The following is a 21,789-nucleotide window of genomic DNA, read 5'->3' on the forward strand; positions in this document are numbered from 1 at the left end:
GGTTCTTCAAGTGAAGCTAAAAGAACACTTCTTTCTCTTAACTTCAATTGTCTTGAAATGTGGCTAAATCCAAATTTTAGCCTCAATTGCCTCAAAGCCACGGGAGTTGTAGTCTTAGTTTGGCTAACTAAAGCTAAAGATGAATTTAACCTCTATTAGCATCAATTGAGGCTAAATTCAATTTTTAACCTCAGTTCTCAACAACTGAGGCTAAATTATTCATTTTAATCAATTTATAAACCTGTGCACAATCATTCATTTTAATTAATTTATAATCCATTCATGGGAAACAGTTATATGTCCAACTTGTGACAGATTCTGGGAAGCAGTTGCTAATTGAGTAACGCTGCAGCTATCCATGGGCACCCGATTAAGTTGCCAGGTGCCAACATAGATTCCATGGCCAGGGCTGCTTGATCATGTGTGTGGTACTGGTACCTTACAAATCCAAAACCTTTATCTCTCTGTACATGCACTTCTTCAATGACACCAGCCCCAAGAGAATGAAACTGGCGATGGAGTTCAGTTTGAGTCGCCTGACGAATTGGCCATTGAAACAGGAAAAACAGGAAATGCCAGCACAGATGATAAAAATAAACATGCTGCAAAGCATGGGCATCAATTTAAGGGGCATTTTTTTTTCTCTCAATTATACAAACCATGCAGCCAACACAATGTCTCAGTTCTTCTATTTTACCTCGTGTGCAAGATTACCAACATAGACGGTTGAAAATGCAGGGTTGTTTTCAGGGGCCTCGGCACTTACATTCTCTTGACCTCCTCCATCTGCAAAGTGACGATGGAAGCAGAGAACATTCGTCAGTTGACACACACCCTTCTTGGTTAGAGATCTCATACATGCACAAATTGGATGAAATATCTCTACTTAATTCAGTCATGGGTGTCCATGTGCAAGCAAATGGATCAAGAGTCTGAACAGCTGCTGACTAGGTTCACTTAGGGCGTGTTTGGGCTGTGGGATTAGAAGGGATTAGGTGAGATGGGATTCAAAAAACATAATTATTACCCATGGCGGGGATTGTCCCCTGTTGCCATGGGCTAAGATTAATGTCATGCTTTGTTGGTAATACAGTAGTACATTGAATGAATATACCCACCATCATTTGAAATTACTGAGAATAACACACGTGTTATATATCTAAACCGTTCATTTGTTTTGGAACCTCATTTTATGGCATGGGCCTAAAAATGAGGTAGATCCAAAACTTATGTGGCCCCAAAGAAGTTTTCAACGGTAAGTATTCAATCCCCGTTGCTTTCTATGGTGGGGTCCACTTGAGCTTTAGATTTACCTGATTTTTTGGCCCAAGCTCTAAAATAATCTCAAAAAATGGGTGGACGGTGTGGATATAGCCCACACATCATGGTGGGACCTACACAACTTGTTAACATTGAGTGAAATTGGCACGGGACCCAATGCAATTCCATCTAATCTAATTCCAAGCTTTTCCATTCTTCCCAAACATGGAGTGGAATTGGCACGGGACCAGATGAATCCCATCCCACCTAATCCCTTCTAATCCCACTGCCCAAACACGCCCTTAACTCACTTCCATTACCAATACCGAGTCTGTTTTCTATTACAATTAGTGAAATCAATACTCAACATGCCCCAGTCCCACCTCAGAAATTGATGGATAATTCATCAGTCAACTGCAGGCTTTTGAAAAAGAAGAAGAAGAAGTCAACTACAGGCTTTTAATAACTAAGATAGCGAATAATACCTGCTGCTTACAGAAAGAAACAAAGCCAAATCCTCTTGAGCACCCAGTTTTATGATCCCACATAACCCGTGCATCTCTGCAAAGAGAATTGTGTAGACACCAAGTTTATAACCACATCAACACATGCAGTAGCAGAAGCTTCCCAAGTTTACTCAGGCAAAACAAGAAAAAAATAGAGTTTCATCCTTCCTCCAGAAAAGACAAAACCAGGAATAAAAAAAAACAGCAAACACTACAAACTATCAAATGCAGTACTCTGAAAAGCAGTAGGGAACTCACAAACAGCTGGAATACACTGAAAAGCATGCAAACAGAGTCCCATCAGTGACTTCAGGACTTTGGTTGCCAACAAAGATGTTGAAGTGGCCTGAAACACAAGAAAACAACATCAAGAATGATTAGTGGAGAGAAGCACCATGGTGTGCCAACAGAAACAACAAATAAAGAACAGTAAAAGAGAAAGGAAACAAGTATGGAAGCAAATAGTAACCTGAAGTAACCTCCCTCTGGCCACTGGCATATGCCCAGTTTACCTTGATTGCCTGAGCGTAACTGCAGAAGACAGAAGCCACAATTTGAGAATCAAAATCTAAACTGTGTTATGAAGGCAAAAACATTCCTCAAAATTGAGGGGAAAAACAATGCGATTCAACAGTTGCTCAAAAAATGACAGCAATGCAATAATGAAAGTTCCTCAGAAAAAATAAATCAAAATGCAACATCAGAAAAACAAAATCCAAATAAAAAGGCAAATAAACTATGATTTCCCAAATGGCTGAAAAAAAAAAAAAAAAAAAAAACTCAGTAAGTACAACCATTTCCCTAAGAAGAGGTAACAGAAAGAACGCAAAAAAATCGAAATAAATAAGCAATACTCAGATTATGTTTATTTTCCAGAAAGCCACTGCAACTTCAACCAAATGAAGAAAAAAAATATATAGAAATCCATGAAAATTCAAAGGTTTTTAACTGCAATTTCCAGATCTTATAAAAAAGGTGATTGTTAGAAGAATTTCCATAATAATAGAAGCAATTATCAACAACAATAAAATCCAAAAAAAAAAAAAAAAATCAAGAAAAAAATAAAAATAAAAATCAGGATAAACTTGTGAAATTTTGTTTATTCTCCAGGAATGTGCAGCTAGTTCAATCAAGAAAGAAAAAAATTCAAAATCTTCTAATCAAATGAAAAAAAAAAACAGTAACTCGAAATATTCTCCAGAAATGTGAATATTCTCAAAGGGAAAATTGTTCATTTTTCTTCAAATGAGAAGTTGCCTGATCCAGTCCTATTTGAATATCGCAGCCATATTATCACATTTTGGTAACATTGAGAAAGATTCATTCAAGGGATGAGTACATTCTCACTAGGATCATTTGATCCCTGAACTTAAGGGGGTGTTTGGCTGCTGGCATATTTCCTGGGTTAGCAATTCCCTGGTTAGAAGAAGAGGAAGAAGAAGAAGAAGAGTTTGGTTCAAACTTTTTGGTTGGTTTCTCTTCTCCAAGAATTCCATTTCCCAGGTTTTTCTAGGAAAGCTGTGTATCAACCAAACAAAATTAAATCACTTCCCAAAAAATACCAGGCCAGCTCTAACATTCCCCAGGAAACATAAAATCCAGGGAAAGAATTCCCCAAAAACCAAACTGGGGTCAACTAACAGATTGAGATCAAAAGATAAATTCTTGAGAATGCCCACCAAACCTTGTTGTACATAAGAGGAATATGAATGGGACACATGCAGGTTTGCAGGAAACATGACGCAAACATGTAACCCACCATTTAGATGTCATAGCTAGTGTTTTAAAAAGCTTACGATATGTTGCACAGCATAGCCTTCACACTACGTGGTGCATGAAAATAGCTTAAGTCACATTTAGCATGCATCACACGCTACTTAGAATACATTGCATGTTATTTTTCACTAAAACAGTAAATGTTTTTAATCTTCTTACATGTGCTATTTTCGTAAAAATTAGTTACTGTTTTCAATGATTTTAGTGAAATAATATGAACGACAATATTAAATCAGTCAATTGCTATTTTTGTCTTTATATTTACTCTTTCCCCAAATTTTCATATTATTTTAATTAAAAATCTATATGTAGTGGTAGATGATGTCTCACTCTTCGGAGGGGTGAATGCTACGCTACACGCTATTCGATATTTAAAACACTGGCCATAGCCTAAATATCCGGCAGGCACATATGGACCACAAATGCACATTGAAGCATTGTTCAATTCTCTAATGAGTGGATAGCATGATCTTTGGGCCAGGGCATTCCCACGGTGTGGCATGTCTAGTGAGCATCTTAGCTTGCACATGCATACCACCTCAGCTAGTTGAACCACAAGTCCAATGAAAATTCACTCACGCAAGTCCATTAGAAGGCTCTGAACATTATGTGGAAACTTCTTGATTCCAATACACCTCAAATGTCATGTACAACTTTATAAGTGTTCTTGACAGTTCTAAAATGTTTATCCACTTAAAATTTTCCTATATTAACATCATATGCACCATAAAACTTTTGGCAAGGGACTTTTATCATTCTCAAGTATGTGCTTAGAACATGAGAAACACTCCTCCCATCAGCAGTATGAAATAGCAACCAAATCTGGCATCACTAGTATTCTCTCCTTAAAAAGATTGAATTATCATATCTAACTTCAAACCAAATTAAACCAGTGAAACAAAAAATGAAAATGAAATTTTCTAGTATATATAAGAAAGTCACCAACAAAAGAGGGTTAAATTTCGGAAACTTACCAGCATCAATATCTACTCCGAGAATGCTTCGACAGGAGAATTTTTTGGCTACAAGTAAGAAAAAAATAATAACATAATATGTAAGCAGAATGTATTGGTAAGAAGATCCAAAGTAATAGATCGAAACATAAAGATTTTCCGAACCTAAATCCACGGAGACTATTCAAGTAAACCATATTTTATTAGTAGCATCAGGCCATAGAGGAAAGACGTTAATCCATAGAAACATAGAAGATGGGGTTGAATAAGATCTAGAATGTATTCACAAAGCAAACATTTAATTCTTTTGAATAAAAAAGCCAAATCATTAACTTTCATGGCACCCCAACTCCAACGACACAAGCCTAAGTAGAGGAGATCTCGCAAACATTCAATTTGAACCTGAAGATCTCCCCTCTGAATTTTCAAGGAGCCTTGGAGAGTTTAAAAATCACCAAAGGCCAACAGAAAAATGATATTTCTTATAAAATAGATTGATTGTAGAGATTCAAGTGTCAGTTGTGACTGATCTAAAGAAAAAGGGTACCATATTTTGCGACTTAAATCATACTTGTTCAATTTAACCCTTCCATTTCATCAAATCTTTCTTTTCTTTCTTTCTTTTTTTCCCCTAGAAAATATGATTGAGTGTTATAAAGTGCCAAAAAAAGTGACGAAAACGTGAGATGCAGGAGCCTCCACCTGCGAGTGACCCTCTCATCACTTCACATGCCAAGAATCCCATAAGAAAAAAGAAAAAGATAAGGAAAAAAAAAAAAAAATGGGGTTCAAAAACACAAAACCCTGCCAGCCTCAGTCGAGTGGATTTGGGTCACACTGGGCCACCAACCTTCCTGAGACAGACCACAATAACTATTTGATAAAGAGTGTGCCATTCAGCAGGGACAATCTTTCATGGTACATGGTTCTTAGAAGGAATTTGAACTACGATAAATGAGCTGATCTGCAGTCCCTGTTAGGGATGCTTCACAGTCCAATGATTCCCTACTACTGCAGATGAAAGAGTGTGGAAATGGTAAAGATCCTGTAATTCACAAACTGTCATCACGTTTGTTTGAGGTTCGCCCTGCAAACAACACATTTGCAGACCCTAGCCCTAACACTCCACTATTCCAGACTATTGCAATTGGATTCGATTGTGCATCCAAACTCGCTCTCAAATCTCCCCTCAGCGCTTAAATGGCATGCAATTCCAACAAAAAACAATAATAAATAATAATAATAATAATAAGAACATCAAAGAAGAAAAGCGTGATCGCTAGATCGGAATGGATTCAAGTGATTCGCATCTCAAAAGACGCCATCTCCCCTCAGCGCTTAAAATTTCATGCAATTCCAACAAAAGACATAACAAGAACATCGAAAGAAGAAAGGGCCATCGCAAGATCGTAATGGATTCGAGCGATTCGCATCTCAAAACACACCATTTTCAATTAAATGGAAAAGAAAAACTACGAAAATAGAAACTGAAATCACTTACCGTTTTCTTCTCTTGAATCCTTCCAAACGATTCCTCCATCCAAAAGACTCAGTTCTCGGTTTGACTTTTCCGCAATTCCCAAAAACGCGAATGATTTTGCTTCTGTTTGCTCAAGAAATCGGTTCCGTCGATCTTCTGGAGAGAGAAATGGAGAAAAACGGATTCTTATAGGGATATTGAAACAGGAGCGCTTCTCACATCTTCCAGATGTTTACATGAAAAGAAATCCCCCAAAACCCTAGTTTTTCCGAGATCTAACATGAAAATGTGTAGAAATGGGTGTGGAGGTAGATCTGAGCGGATACAATAGCGATCTAGGGTTTCGTACCTGTCCTTGGGATGGGATCTGAATTGAGAGAGAGGATTGAAGTGAGAGAATGGAGGAGACAGCAAACGGCCTCGCCGGGAATGAAATTTGAGGAAGTGCCGACCAACAGGGAAATTCCCAGATGTGGGGTTCTGTTTATATGTCATCTAATCCAAAAATCAGGTGCGCCGCATCCCGATGAAGAGAAAAACCTAAAATATATAAAGAGAAATTCCCAACTGTACGACCAGTATATGGCCCAACCGTTTTTAAGCTCCTTCCAAGAATACTCCACAGCTGTACGGCCCGAAAATGCCCCTGTTTTCCTTCCTGAGGCGGATCGCCTGGTGCTCGAAGACGGGCGCTCACGCTCCTCGATCTCCGAGTTGTACGAACGGTTCAAAAGATATCAAAGTTACATGGCCCCACAGTTATGTATTTATTATATCCACAACGTTCATCCATATTTCTAGATCATTTCGGAGCATTATAAAAAAAAAAAAAAAAATCATACCCAAAGATCAATCGGACCACACCACAACGAGAGCAGCGGGAAAATTGATTTTCACCGTTAAAAATTTTGTAAGGCCAACCATAACATATATTTTACATCCAATCTATTCATAAGGTCACAAGGACCTAAATGAAGAGGAAAAACAAATTTCATAATGATCCAAAACTTCCATGACCCATGAAAGGATTTCAATAGTAGACATTCAATCCTCCACTGCCTTTTACGGTGCAGTCCACTTGATAGGTAGATCTGACTTATTTTTCATCTCAGCCTTAAAATGAGTTCACCAAATAGATAGACGGTTCGGATATAACACATGCATCATGATGTGACCCATAAATAGCAATAGGATTACAACATGGAAAAAAAAAACCGACCCAGCCTTGTCAACCGCGTCCAAACCCGGTTGACCCCAACTCGCTGTTCCACCTTTGTACTTTTTTTTATATAAGGAGAATTTTTTCTCCCCTACATTTTTCTCTAATACATATTTATATAAATATGTATATATAAGTATATATAAAAAAATTTTCTCTTTTATTCATTTCGTTCTTTATTCATTTAATAAACATATCTCTTGAACCAAAATGAGTTACTTGACGTACCATATGGGATTTAGGGTAGCAGATGCTGCTTTAACTAACCAACCTACTTATTTTCCAAGATTCCATCAGGTCGATGGTCGAAAATTCATTTCATTCACTTCATGGCCAATTTCAATCAGTTTATGGTCAATTTCATTCATTTCATTTCACGTTCAATTCCATGCATTTCACGGTCAATTCCCTTCACTTTCACGATCAATTCGCTTCACTTCATGATCAATTCCATTCATTTCATGGTCAATTTGCTTCACTTCACGGTCAATTCCATCCATTTCACGGTCAATTCCCTTCACTTCATGGTCATTTCCATGCATTTCATGGTCATTCCTGTCGATTCCGTGTTGATTTACGGTCATTTCCATGCATTTCACGGTCAATTCTCTTCACTTCACGGTCATTTCCACGTATTTCACGGTCAATTCTCTTCACTTCACGGTCATTTCCATGCATTTCACCGTCATTCCCAGCGATTCCGTGTTGATTCACGGTCATTTCCACGCACTTCACGGACAATTCCCTTCACTTCACGGTCATTTCCACGCACTTCACGGTCAATTCGCTTCACTTCACGGTCATTTCCATGCATTTCACGGTCATTCCCGGCGATTCCGTGTTGATTCACGGTCATTTCCACGCATTTCACGGTCAATTCCCTTCACTTCATGGTCATTTCCACGCATTTCACGGTCAATTCGCTTCACTTCACGGTCATTTCCATGCATTTCACGGTCATTCCCAGCGATTCCATGTTGATTCACGGTCATTTCCACGCATTTCACGGTCAATTCCCTTCACTTCATGTTCATTTTCATGCATTTCACGGTCATTTCCGGTGATTCCGTGTTGATTCACAGTCAATTCCCTTCACTTCACGGTCAATTAGCTTCACTTCACGGTCATTTCCATGCATTTCACAGTCATTCCCGGCAATTCCGTGTTGATTCACAGTCATTTCCACGCATTTCATGGCCATTTCCATGCATTTCACGGTCAATTCGCTTCGCTTCACTTCACGGTCATTTCCATGCATTTCACGGTCATGCTCGGCGATTCCGTGTTGATTCACAGTCATTTCCACGCATTTCACGGTCAATTCCCTTCACTTCACGGTGATTTCCACGCATTTCACGGTCAATTTGCTTCACCTCACGGTCATTTCCATGCATTTCACGGTCATTCCCGGCGATTCCGTGTTGATTCACGGTCATTTCCACACATTTCACGGTCAATTCCCTTCACTTCATGGTCAATTCGCTTCACTTCATCGTCATTTCCATGCATTTCACGATCATTCCCCGCGATTCCGTGTTGATTCACGGTCATTTCCACACATTTCACAATCAATTCCCTTCACTTCACGGTCAATTTGCTTCACTTCACGGTCATTTCCATGCATTTCACAGTCATTCCCGGCGATTCCGTGTTGAGTCACGGTCATTTCCAAGCATTTCACGGTCAATTCCCTTCACTTCACGGTCATTTCCACGCATTTCACGGTCAATTCGCTTCACTTCATTGCCATTTTCATGCATTTCACAGTCATTCCCAGCAATTTCGTGTTGATTCACGGTCATTTCCACACACTTCACGGTCAATTCCCTTCACTTCACGGTCATTTCCACGTATTTCACGGTCAATTCCCTTCACTTCACAGTCATTTCCACGCATTTTAGACCTCAAAAATGACATTATTACTCCCATCAGACCTCAAAAGCTTCACAAGATGAGGATCCACATTGAAAGCTGCTTCCAGAAGTGATGGTGATAGAGCTCTGAACAGTGATGTCTTCCCACCAAAATGACTGAACACAGGCAGTGGACTAGAGATGACAGAAAACCATTCCAACCCTTCACCATCTGCAATTGAATATGAAGGGTACAGTTCTGCTATATGCTGTAGTATTAAAGATTTAGTTAAAGATTCATACATGTAGTAGCCAGATCTATTGGTGATTTCAGATTTACTTCTGTTGACTGTTTCATATCTACATCTTCTCTTTGTAGGTTGATGATTTTTTACTGATCGACCTGGTAAAATGGCTTATTCATTTGGTAGCCTCTTTGTCATGTCTTAATGTTCTCTTTCTTTCTTTCTTTATTATTATTATTATTATTATTATTTTGTCTTAACTCTCCCTTAGCATTAGAAAAAAAAAATGCAGGGGAGTTGTTTGTTAAAATGCCAAAGAGATGTGATTTTACGGAAAATTGTGCTTGATCTACGTAGTCATTATCCCTTTACTGAGTAAAATGGTTCAAGTGAGTATGAAGAGATCATGGTAAGACTACTGAGCCCAATGCAAATGTACCCGTTGCTGGAAATTGGATGTGCTTTGTCATGCATGCCCAATACATGGTGTTATTGCACCTTGCAGGCATCCTCAAATCCTCCCAATTTTTTAAAGACTTTTTATATAGTCTTATCTGAGTGTTGAATGGCTACAAGCTGATATCACAAAAGCTTGAAATCATTTATGTTAGAGGTTGAAAGTGGTTCAGATGCCTTTCTTACATGTTCAGTCTATTGGAAATGTAAGTAGGTGTTTCAATTGTTGCAAGTTGGTCCTGTGAAGAGCTGTTCTAAGTACTTAGTAACATATTAATGGATGGTGAAAGTTTTGCAAGATTGAGGTTAGATTCGGCCATTCAACAAAGAACTGGTCTTTGGTAAATTCACAATACATATGTTGCATAATTTTTTTTTTCCTGCATCAATTTTCTCATAAGATGTTGCTTCTTGTGCAACAGATTCTGTACATGCATGTTTCCATTTTCACCAAGACACTAAGAATAAAAGACAAACAACAGATGACTGTAACTCTGTAACAGCCAAAAAGTTGAGTGCCACCAATTTTATAGTTATTAGTAGCAAAGGTGGAAATGGAGGGCAGAGAAGTGGATAGAAATTCAAAATAAACATGTTACTTGCAAGGAGAAAGAAATCATACCTTACCAAGTTGGCTAGTTGTGGCCAGTAGTACATTACATTTATGTTTATTTTGGATTACAAAGAAATCATACCTTTGTACTCTTATTGAGGTCAATGCATTACAAATTTCGGAGTAACCATCTACATAAAAAGGGTAATTAACCAATTCAAGGGAACCGTAGATGTGGATAGAAATCCAAAGAAAACATGTATGTTGCAAGGAGAAAGCAATCATGCCTTACCAAATTGGCTAGTTGTGGGTAGTAGCACATTACTTTTCAAATTTCTATTAACAATGCTAGTCGGGAATACCAAGGTTTAGCTCACTACAAGAGATGATCCTATAGAAACCATTTCGAAAACATAATGGGCAGGTCATGTAGACCATGGGGACCAATTGATGCACAGGGAGCAGGGAGGAATATTAGTTGATTCAGATAGGTGATATGAATGCCAACAAAATTACACAGCCATGTCTTAAAAAAAAAAAAAAATTTCAAACTCTTACCAGGGTACTTTGTGCTATCTTTCACTGTTTGTTTTATTTCAGATCAATAGGCATGTCTACATGCCTATTGTGACTTTAAAAAAAAAAAAAATTTAAAAAGGAAAAAAAAAAAAGTTAATAGGCATGTCTGCAAGTAACAGAGGAAGCAGAGGAATATAAGAAATGATCAGACTGGATTAGTGGAAATATGGAAGTAATGAAGGTGCTCTCATCTTCTCTATAAGCATTAACTATGGATTCTCTTTGAAGGTCCTTGCTGGTAGGAGTACAATCTGGTTATTTGTTGGTCAGGCTTCATATGCAGAATTCATTACAGAAGCACAAACTTCTGCATCCCATGGTATATAATATTTCCTTGGTGTATTTTTCTTCCCTTTCTTCCTTTTAGGCAAGATTGGGAAGTTAAATACATGTATGTCTCTGTTTCTTGATTTGTCTTCTGTTGGGTTTTTTCTGGTTTGAGTGCGAATTTCAATTTCTTGTTTTTAGTTTAGGGTTCGTTGTGACTATGCAGAACTATGCAGAGTTTCGGTGATAGACATGGACATCGGGTGTAGGATGTGACAAAGGTATGTGGTTGTTTTTTTTCTTTCTTTCTTTCTTTTCTTTTTCTTTTTCTTTGTACAATTATCTGTCACATGCAATTTGCACAACATTTTTTGCTGAAATACATTCACCTAATCTTTACTGCTCATTGATCATCACAAATCCTGCACATGTTTTGTATGTCCCCACATGTAAGGAATCACCATTCTTGTATAGACCCACTGATTTTGGTGTGGTGGGTGCTCGAACCCTTGACCAGGTGTTGAACTGCTAAGAGTCTAACACTGGAGCAAGAGCAAGGACCCACCCTAAAATAATGTGGCTAAATACATGGACGATGTGGATAAAATCCAGGATTTCCTAGAAGAGGGATTTTCAGGTATCTGTATAGGAGAGATTTGCTTCTCTTGTGGTGCAAGTTCAAGCATATATTCAGCTGAACTGCAGTAGCTGCTGCCCCAGAACTGCAGCAGGTGGAATCCCCTATTGTAGTGAAGGTCAGGAAAAACCTTATTTGAACCATATTCACGAAATAGGTGTCTATATCTATCTTAAAGTGATTGATTTCGAGTATGATATTGTTTCCCATTTATGTATTATCATGATTTAATTCATTTTTCACCTGTGGATCTCCCTGCTATCACATCTTCTTCACTACAGCAAAATTCCATGCATCAACAGTCTGCTCAGCATGCATTGATGTCAGCTGGAGCGAAAGATGCAGGTGCTCATGACATCACTATTCAGCATGTACCCTTACTACATTCCAAGTTTATTGATATTTAGTTCCTCTCTTTGTTCTCGAAATTAAAATTTGTTATTATTTGTAATGCAGATGCTGGCCAGGTGAAAGCAGAAGCCCAACAGCAACAACAAAATTCATCTAATGATTTGAACATGGAACCTGCTACTAATTTTGGAGTAAATAAGAGTCTCATGAATGAGGTTGTGTCCTTTTCTTCCACAATAATTCATTCTCCCATTTTTTCTTCAAATCATCAAGATAATTATCTTGATCAGAAAAAATGCAATCTTCTTTCATAAAAAAAAAAAAACTTTGTTTTAGTGTCTTACCTTATCAGGATTGAGCCAGCTGCTTCCATGTATTTTCTTATTGGTAACTTTGCATATGCTCCAGATTTCAACATATAGTGTGGATGGTCTTGTTTCGATAAGTACTGTTAACCTAAAGCTACGGAAGCAGAAGCTACACGCTTTCTTGCAAGGTGAATCATTTTTTCCCAACTCCAATGTGATGTTTTCTGTGCATCCTCAAACTGACAGTGTTCCTTATAAAGGAACCCTTGTAAAACAGGGTTCCTATTATACGGATTACATTTTTTTCCCAACTCTGATGTGATGTTATATTATAAAGGAAGAAGAAGAAGATGAGTGCGGATCCAATCCCTTCTTCGAACTCCCATAGCCAGCTCGATGGGCAGATTTCTCAGTTCATGCAGCGCAAGCCCCTCTGCGAGCAAGAAGTCTCTCTCTCTCTCTCTCTCTCTCTCTCTCTCTCTCTCTATTGATCAGTTTGAAAATCTCTCTTTTTTTTTTCAAAAATTAATATCACTGTTCTCCAGGTAGAGACGGCTGAGACTGTAACGTGCATGAATGAACTAGGTTGGATCCCTGGATGTCTTACTCTTGCCTTGTAAACCTCACTTGGTAATTTTTAAAAAAGAAGGAAAAAAAAAAAGTGCTCATCTTGTTCAGGCCAAGGCTCTTGAGTGGGATTTGGAATGGGTCAGGCCCATCTCAGCTTAGAAGAGCTGAAAGCCCTACCAACTGTCATCCATGATTTGCCAGTAAACTCTAAATGCTACCTAAAAAATAGAAGAATAGTTCTCTTATATGTTTGAATATTTTCAAATCTTTCATGATTCCACAGGCAATTATTCATCCAGAAGCAATCATTTTTAAATATTTGATTTGTTAGCTAGTATAGGCAACCTTTATTGGGGAATGTAATGCATCATGAATGCCATGAAGTTGGAAGTTGCTATTGCTTGTACATTCTGGATTTATTTTTTAAAATGAATTAGCAATAAATGATAACTAACACTAATTTCTGAACTAAATATTACATGAGTCAGTTCTTATGAAGATTCCATCAAAGAGCCATCTTTATGTACCGGTTTCTGCATATCTCGACCTAAGTATTTCAGAGGCACCGGCCTGGATAATTCAGCAAGTTCGTTGACAGTACTTAGAGCTGTCAAGGTGTATTGTAGTTCACCAATCTGTTTCTTTTTAATTGAGCATCTTGACTTGGATTGATATTTATGTTCCAGGGAGCCTCCCATGTATATTAGGAAGCTAAGCATGTTCATGCTTTTAAAGACATCATGCAATAGAAACTCCCATGTATATTCAGAACTTTTTTTCTTGGAAAGGCCATAGTTCTAATCATTCAAACTTCGTGTTCAGCGACATTAGTGTTTTTCCATTGTATGATGACCATCCCACCTAACATACAATCATATTTCTTACATGGATTTTTTTTTTTTATGCAAAATATTCTTTTTCCCTTGATTGTTCCTTTGCGTCAACTCTAGTATTTTGCATAAACTTCAGTTTTAATTATCTTTTCTGAACTTCGGTATGAGTTTGGATTTGAGCATGTAGTTCAATGGTAGAAAATCTGCATTACAACATTGAAACCTATGGTAGTCTAGCTCACCTGGATTGAATGGGAGCTGCTAACAAAGGTCTTTAAACCATGCATTCTTTTCTTTCTTATAACCATGGCCCACTTAGAGATTAGATCAGGCCAATTGGCTAGGCTGGGCCATTCATCGTTGGCCTGAGCATGGCTTGGCCATTAATTGAGCTCCACTATTAAGATGCATTTTCTGAAAATAATGTTGGCTCGCTAATCCATATCAAACTTGGATGAGAAAAAATAACAATAAAGAGAAGTCCAATAGCCTAGATTCAACAAATATATGTCAAATATATGTGGCTTACTTGATAAGAGTGCCACCTTAAATTTTAGAATATAGCATGTTCATAATACTTGCAAGCTAAAATGCTTTTTGTATTGTGCAAAAACAGTTTTGTATAGCCTACCTCAATGTACTTATCCCAAACAACCAGCTCTATGATGATACACGAACAATCCTTAGTGCAGGTGAACAAGTTCCCTTTCTTTTTTAAATAATGTTTGTACTATTCCCTTTTTACTTTCAATTTTTATCTGTTAAATCCTCAATTGGAACTTTTTACACCTGTTTATTTCCAAATCAAAATCTTCTATGCTTCTCCTTCTTTCTAAGTCAGAACATTCTCTCTGTTTTTTTTTTTTTCTTAATGAGCCCACAACTTCTTATTCTCAAACTATTCAAGGTTAGATCAGTATAAGAATTCAGATCCAACACAAACCTATACTTCTATACAGGTTGCTATCATCTTTTCTTTTCTATACAGGTTGCTATCATCTTCACTAGCTAGTTAAGAGTTGTATTCTACAGGGTCACACAATGGTTGGTGAGCATGGATTTGCATGCTCATTGGTGGGTCCCACCATGGATGCCCCACTATCTTCAAATTGCACGGATTGGACAATCTCACCAATCCAATTGGCGGACCTCTTGAATTTCAATGTTGTCTATTGCCAATATTGTTTTGTACCTACCATTAGAAGGTCACCTTATCTCATAATCTGATATGTGAAACCCACTAGATGGATGGTCTTGGTCATGGACCATTGCACCTATGTCCAGTTCAGTGCAGTGTCAGATAAGGAAATTGGTACATTGTGCTGAGGCTAGCTTCCCCATATGTAATTATATATCTACCAAAGTATTTAATGAATTTCCTTCGTGTAGTGGAGAGTGCTTATTCTACTTGTAACCTAGCTGTCTTCAACTTGTACAGGCATTACATGTCCTCTAACAGTTGTATGCTATTTTTTCTTTTTCTTTTTCTTGTTTAAAAATTATTGTTTCTGTTTTGCAGGAAGATTTATCGCAGGCTGCATTTCCAGTTAGCACAGAGGTTTGTTCAATTCTTTTTTCTTCTTCCAGTACATCTTTTCAATGTTATATCAAACATTGCTAGAGTAGTTCATGTCAATGGAGTGAGCAGTAAACTATTCAATTCATGCCAGACATGCTACCACAACTTAGACTTTACATGGTTTCTAGCTGTTTCCTTAAAATACTGTATATAATTTTGTATCTTTTGAGTTTAGATCCATATTTTACACTCGGATTGATACATAATGGCTTCTGTAATGTCTTTTATCTTCATTATTTATTGTTTATATTTGGCTTTGGATGGTGCTATTGCAAGAAGCCGATACAAATCATGTGCATTCGTATGCTTTATATCAAAATTGAAATATTTCTGGATTACTAGTTTTTCCTATTATTTACTCATTTTCTTGTTTTTCTGTTATTGCAGCTCAATTGGTCTAGAACGAGCTCCCCTCGGGTCAGGAGTGCATCGAGCATATCCAAAAACCAAGTGAGTCAACTAACAACAGTCCCCATTATGTTTTTCACACTGTTTTGATAGTTGATTGTTGTTCTTTCAATCTTTTCACATGTTTTTGTTCTTATTTTTTTACTTGTTGCTTGTTAGTTGGGTACATAAAAGGCCATCACATTGTGGAGCTCTTCATCTGCTGGACAGACTTTCATTGAATTGTCTTTTTATTTTGAAGTCTTCCATTATAGATTTTAATTTTTACTGTTAGGTTTGCAAGTCAGATAAATAATGTTTCAAAATACATCATGGTTGTTTTTACCATCTTTTGATTCTTAAATGAATATGACTTAAATATATTTTATTTTATTTTATTTTATATAGCAGGTTTTTTTTGGTTTAAAATTGTTTCGAAATAAGAAAAAAATACCATTCTCAAATATGGCCGTTGGCACCAGAACGGTTTAAAACCGTTCCTTAAAAAATACCCAAAACGGTTCTAAACCGTACCTGATTTTCTGTGACGCCTCATTTAGGAACGGTACTAAACCGTTCCTGAAGCATTTAGGAACGGTTTAAAACTGTTCCTAAATGACGTTTTAGGTGTAGTGATGGGTTGAAATAAAAGTCACGCCATGCATAAACATGATTATTATTGTCTTACAATAAGAGTTACAGGGAGAAACTAATCTGACTTGAAGGTTATGCATGTGGCCAGGTGAAAACCTTCCGAAGGTTGTCTAAAGCAAAATAGTAGCTGTGTAAAGCAAAATAATAGCACGAATAGATACATGCATCAACGAAATAGAAGTATAGACCTCTCCAATAGCGGTTGATGTAGAGAAGTGCTATGAAAAGCAAGAACGACATAGTACATGACACCGAAAAGCATGCATAGAAGATTATGTCATCTCCATCATCCTCGTCGCCTGACGTTGTTGGCATTGAAGGTGGTAGCGGAGAAGTGGAGAAGCAACTCTTCAGTGGTGGTCCACAGAGTAGGGGATTGCCTTCGTAGCTGGTTTCTCCAAAGGTGCCAAACTGCCCCTTCATCATGTCCGGTAGGACACCGGATAAGTTATTGTGAGAGACGTTGAATGCAGATAAGAAGTTGAGCTCAGTCAGTTGAGGAGGAATCTCCCCGCTCAATCTATTGTGAGAAAGGTCCAAGCTCTCAATCTGTTTTAGATTTGAGAAGGTTTCTGGAATTGGTCCACTCAATTGATTGTGGGACAAGTTCAATGCATGAGTAGCGGTTAGATATCCAATTTCAGGTGGGATTTCACCTGTTAACTGGTTCCATGACAGATCTACACCGGACATCAAGTAAAGAACGTTGCCCTTGTAAGTTTCAGACCTCTTCTTTGTTATGAACTCCACTTCTTCCTCAGATTTTGTCATATGTCCAACTATATAAGGCACCAAAACTTTAATACGGTATCCAGGCAGGTCAACGAGATTGTATACGACGGCCCATGATGGAGAGAAAACAAAAGTTGAGAAGTCCGCTACTCTTGCCCTCCCGAATGTCATATTACCAAAGCACGGTGGTATTGGACCAGAGAGATTATTGTGTGAAATATCTAATATGCTGACGTTCTTCAGTTGACACAACTGCATGGGAATGTGACCTTGCAAATTATTTCCTCTGAGGAGAAGAACCCTTAAATTAGGAAATGCTCCAATCCAATTTGGAATATTACCAGAGATGTTGTTGTGGCTGACATCCAATGTAACAAGGGAGGAAATTTTGGATAAAGCATTTGGCATCAATCCTGTAAGCTCATTTCCTTCCAAATGTAAGAATTTCAGAGATAGATTGAAGCATGAAGGTATGGAACCAAAAATTCTATTTTGGGAAAGGTCCAAAAGTGAAAGACTAGATAGGTTGCAATACTCGGCTAGAATAGGACCTTCTAAATAATTTTCTGGCATGGAAAGCCACATTAACTCAGAAAAGTTCCCAATTTGTGCAGGAAGACGACCTGATATGTTGTTTTTACCAACATCCAAAAACTGTAGATGGGGGCTTTTGAATATACCAGCTGAGATCCTCCCGGTGAATTGATTGCCATCCAAATACAGATACTGTAACCTAGTCAAGTTCGAACGTGTCGGAAACACTGGGCCTTGTAATCTATTGTTTGATAGCTTCAAAACTTCTAATCTGATGCAACCCAGGGCCAACTGCTCTGGTATTTCTCCTGAGAAATTGTTTCTCGACAAATCTAAAGTAAACAATTCTCTCATGTTACCCATCGACAGAGGAAAGGTACCACGAAGTGCGTTTGTAGACATGTTTAAGTATTTTAAATTTGAAAGGCTGAAACCGATATTTTCCGGAAGTTGTCCGGAGATGTGGTTGTTGGAGACGTCCAGAGAAAATGCAGTCAGGTTATTAGAATGAGGTGGCAGATGGAATGGGCCAGCTAAGGAGTTGCTTCCAAGGTCTAGCATTTCAAGTCTTTTATTATTCTCTAACAACCAAGATGGAAACTTTCCCTTCATGCTGTTGTGGGATAGGTCCAATTCTATCAAGTTATATTGGGTGGAAAGGAAGCTGGGAATGGTACCAGTGAGCTTGTTTATGTCACAGTTTGATAATTGGAGGACTTTCAACTGGAATTTAGGAACCCAATGTGTGGATTCCGTTTCCACCTCTAACTGATTGGGATAAGTACTAGTAACATAGCGATTAAGATATGTACTGTTCAGTACTGAAAGTTCCACAACCTCGAGCTTGGAAAGATTAGCAAATGAGCTAAATGAGAGAGACCCCACAAAGCGGTTGGCAGAGAGAGAAAGGAACCGGATCATTGTGAGGCTAGAGATGAGAGATGAGGAGATTTTCCCACTGAGTCTATTATCGGACAGATCAAGTAGTTGGAGGGATGACAAGTTGCTGAGACATGGAGGAAGGCTCCCTTCCAATTCATTGTGTCGAAGAGCCAGTTCTTGGAGATGCTCAAGATTGCAAAAAGCTGCAAAAATGAAAATGTAATTAACTTATCACCCCAAAATTCAGTTGGTCATAAGAGAAATTATCCTGTGCTCTCAATATTGTAATAAGAGTTATAGTGTTCTTAAGTACTATGAGTAAAGAGCTTGTAGTCCAATTGATCGATCTAAGTTGCCGGTTACATCAATGGAATCTTTCATGGGCTACCATAGGAAAAAATTGCACGAATTTGATGATCCGAATCAATTTGTAGTTGACATTCTGTTTTATAGCCATCCATTTCCCCACCCATGGATGAAAGTGATGCTTTAAAACAACAAGTGCCTCATGACCAAACCTATGAATGAGATGGCTCACTTCCAACATGGATAGGCTATAAAACAGAATGTGTGGCTTTTTTTCATGGTTGCCATGTATTTTGGATCCTCTGGATCGCTTGCTTGGACAGTAATTCTAATCATTTAGTTTTACTATAATAACAAAGCAATATAGATCCATCTGTGATCCAGACGATTTTATTTCAATCATCCATATTTACAGAGAAATGGGCTGGTAGTGCATGTATATGGGGCTGTAAACATTTCACTCCATGGACCTACGGTTTAATGATCCAGTCAATGATCTGATCTACTTACCATCCTATGGTGTGGCCCACATAAGTTTCGGATCTGCCTAATTTTTCCCTCATGTCCTATGATCAGCTGGCAAGACATAATGGCCCACAGTTTTGTCACACGGACGGTGTCATAGGAAGTAGGAAAAGGAGTTTCATATTTCTTCGATTTTGGAGGTCAAACCGGAATCGTACAGGGACATCCAAGATTTATATGGAACCTCTACTTCATTGATCAGGTTATCGTTGATACTAGGACCTCGGGCCAAAATATCAGCCAGATGCACAACTTGGGTGGGCCATTCCACATGGAACAATGGGGATGGGATGACAACCATAAGTTTGTGTATGGGTCAGTATCTTTAATCAAACACGTTAATAGGTGTAACTCACCAAGATGAAGAGAAGACACAAAATTCTCTGTGATTCAAAACTTAAGGGGGGCAACACCGTGTGAACTTAAGGTTTTAGGAGAAACTTTATATAAACCAATTTTTAGGCCCAAAGGAGTTTTGTTTGGGAAAATCTTTTGTACCTACGTTGAAAATAAAGGTCGTCACAAGGATAGAGAGGGTTTTACATATGGAAGTGGATTGGCTAGTGTACCACACACCACCAACCTGGCTAGTGTGGGTACGTGTCATGCGAAGACAAGCATTGACCGTCCTCTAGCTCTGAGGTGTAAAAACGTTTCAAAGTAAATAAAAGTTATTCGGGCCCCACAATAATATATCCACACCATTCGTCCATTTGATGAGATCATTTTAGATCATAATCCCAAATATGAGTCATCGAACACACTTTGATATTATCGAAACTTATCCTTCGATGACATCAAAGCCATGTCGATGGCATCAAACAAATACCAAATCAATCAAGAGACAAGACATGAAAATCAGATCTCTTTTGATTGCATCGAGCCATCTTCGATAGCATCAAACATATCCTTCAATGTCATCGAGCACTCTTCAATGGGATAAAAAAAGCATTGAAAATTCTCGATGGGATCGAGCACTATTCGATGGCATCAAATAGTGCTCGATGGCATCAAATGATCTGTCGATGTAATCGACAGACCCTATTTCTGAATGATTTAAGACTTCAAAAAATAACGATCTCCACCATGTCTTCAATCATCAAAATGTATCTCATTGTCCTCTTCTCTCATCTCTGCCTTGAATCATAGCTCCACCATTGCTTCTCGTGCACACTGTTCTCCTTTTACACCTTCTCTAAGCTTAAAGAAGTCGCACAGAACTTAAACTTCTCTACAGGAATCACCTTTGTGTGCATGTCAACCGGATTTGCACTGGTGTGAATCTTCTATGGAGTCACACCTCCTTCTTCAAGCACCCGTGTGATAAAATGGTAATGAACATCAATGTATTTAGTAGGGGAGTGATAAACATAATTTTTAGACAAATTGATAGTACTCTCGCTATTACAATTAACCAGCACGACTTCCTACTGAACCTCCAACTGATTTATCATGCCAATCAACCAAACACCTTCTTTAAAAGCCTCTATCATTGTCATATACTAAGCTTCAATTATGGAAAGAGCCACCATAAACTGAAGCTTAAACATTTAACTGATTGCTCCACCCGCTAGCATAAATGAGTAACTTGAAGTTGACTTTCTGGAATTAACATTGCCTGCGAAATCTACATCCACATACCATACTAACTTTGCCACTATCTTTTCAAAAGTTTAGACGTAGTCTTTTGTACTTCAAATATATCAAAGTAGTCATTTCGCCACTTCCCGGTGTTGCTTCCTAGTGTAGCCATTTCACAACACTAACTGCTTGTGAAATATCGGGTCTCGTATAAACCATGACATACATTAAACTACCTATATCATTCGAATAAGGCACATGATACATATCCTACTTTTTTTTATTTGATTTAGGACATTGTTACGAGGAAAACTTGAAGTGAGCCGCATGGAGAACGCTGACTAGCTTAGCCTTGTACATCCCATACTTGATCAACACCTTCTCACGGTACTCTGCTTAAGATAATCAAAGCCTACTCCTCTTCTTGTCTCTATAAATATCTATGTCGAAAAACTCTTTGCAGCCCCTAGAACTTTCATCTCAAAAGTCCCTGATAACTGAGTCTTTAGTACATCGATTTCTAACATGTTATGATTGGTGATCAATATGTCATCAACATACAATACTAGGATGATGAACTTGCCATCACTCAGTGCTTATAATAAGCACAGTGATCGTATTCACTCCTAGTAATTTTCTGACTCAACATAAAAGAATTAATTTTTTTATAGCACTGCCTAGGCGATTACTTCAGGTCGTATAACGACCTCATCAACCTGAAAACTTTGTTCTCTGCCCCTTTAACTTTGTAGCCTTTTGGTTG

The 21,789-nt window shown here is 38.1% G+C and overlaps 3 protein-coding genes across 15 annotated transcripts in view; 1 reads left to right on the forward strand and 2 right to left on the reverse strand.

The window, feature by feature from the left end:
* Window positions 1–259: 259 nt before the first annotated feature.
* Window positions 260–6,318, reverse strand: LOC131221487 (oligouridylate-binding protein 1-like). 9 transcript variants are annotated; one of them, XR_009159308.1, is made up of 7 exons: window positions 5,997–6,318; window positions 4,517–4,564; window positions 2,246–2,297; window positions 2,025–2,112; window positions 1,746–1,821; window positions 698–786; window positions 260–536 (listed from the first exon to the last, which is right to left on the reverse strand). XR_009159308.1 is itself a non-coding variant. In XM_058216752.1 (6 exons), exons 2-6 carry the CDS (start codon window positions 4,520–4,522, stop codon window positions 763–765), a joined length of 246 nt encoding a protein of 81 aa, XP_058072735.1. In that variant the 5' UTR covers window positions 4,523–4,542; window positions 5,997–6,318; the 3' UTR covers window positions 260–762. The 9 variants fall into 9 exon arrangements, 7 of the variants coding, with proteins under 7 accessions (XP_058072735.1, XP_058072733.1, XP_058072729.1 ...); XR_009159309.1 differs by having other exon boundaries at window positions 260–786; window positions 2,029–2,112; window positions 2,236–2,297; XM_058216752.1 differs by having other exon boundaries at window positions 260–786; window positions 4,517–4,542.
* Window positions 6,319–11,762: 5,444 nt separating this feature from the next.
* LOC131221486 (uncharacterized) lies at window positions 11,763–13,622 on the forward strand. 5 transcript variants are annotated; one of them, XM_058216744.1, is made up of 6 exons: window positions 11,763–11,902; window positions 12,066–12,129; window positions 12,241–12,350; window positions 12,544–12,631; window positions 12,781–12,889; window positions 12,989–13,408. In XM_058216744.1, the coding sequence occupies exons 2-5, from the start codon at window positions 12,075–12,077 to the stop codon at window positions 12,795–12,797; spliced, it is 270 nt and encodes an 89-aa protein (XP_058072727.1). In that variant the 5' UTR covers window positions 11,763–11,902; window positions 12,066–12,074; the 3' UTR covers window positions 12,798–12,889; window positions 12,989–13,408. The 5 variants fall into 5 exon arrangements, 4 of the variants coding, with proteins under 4 accessions (XP_058072727.1, XP_058072726.1, XP_058072725.1 ...); XR_009159307.1 differs by having other exon boundaries at window positions 11,763–12,155; XM_058216743.1 differs by lacking the exon at window positions 12,989–13,408 and adding an exon at window positions 13,502–13,622 and having other exon boundaries at window positions 11,763–12,129.
* Window positions 13,623–16,452: 2,830 nt separating this feature from the next.
* Window positions 16,453–21,789, reverse strand: part of LOC131220124 (receptor-like protein 15) — a 38,774-nt gene continuing 33,437 nt past the window's right edge. Inside the window, exon 4 of the mRNA XM_058215096.1 lies at window positions 16,453–18,817. Coding sequence (XP_058071079.1) covers window positions 16,539–18,817 — 2,279 coding nt within the window. The 3' untranslated portion in view covers window positions 16,453–16,538. The remainder of the gene's footprint in view (window positions 18,818–21,789) is intronic.

This window comes from Magnolia sinica, chromosome 12 (assembly GCF_029962835.1).
Source record: "Magnolia sinica isolate HGM2019 chromosome 12, MsV1, whole genome shotgun sequence".
NCBI lineage: Eukaryota > Viridiplantae > Streptophyta > Magnoliopsida > Magnoliales > Magnoliaceae > Magnolia > Magnolia sinica.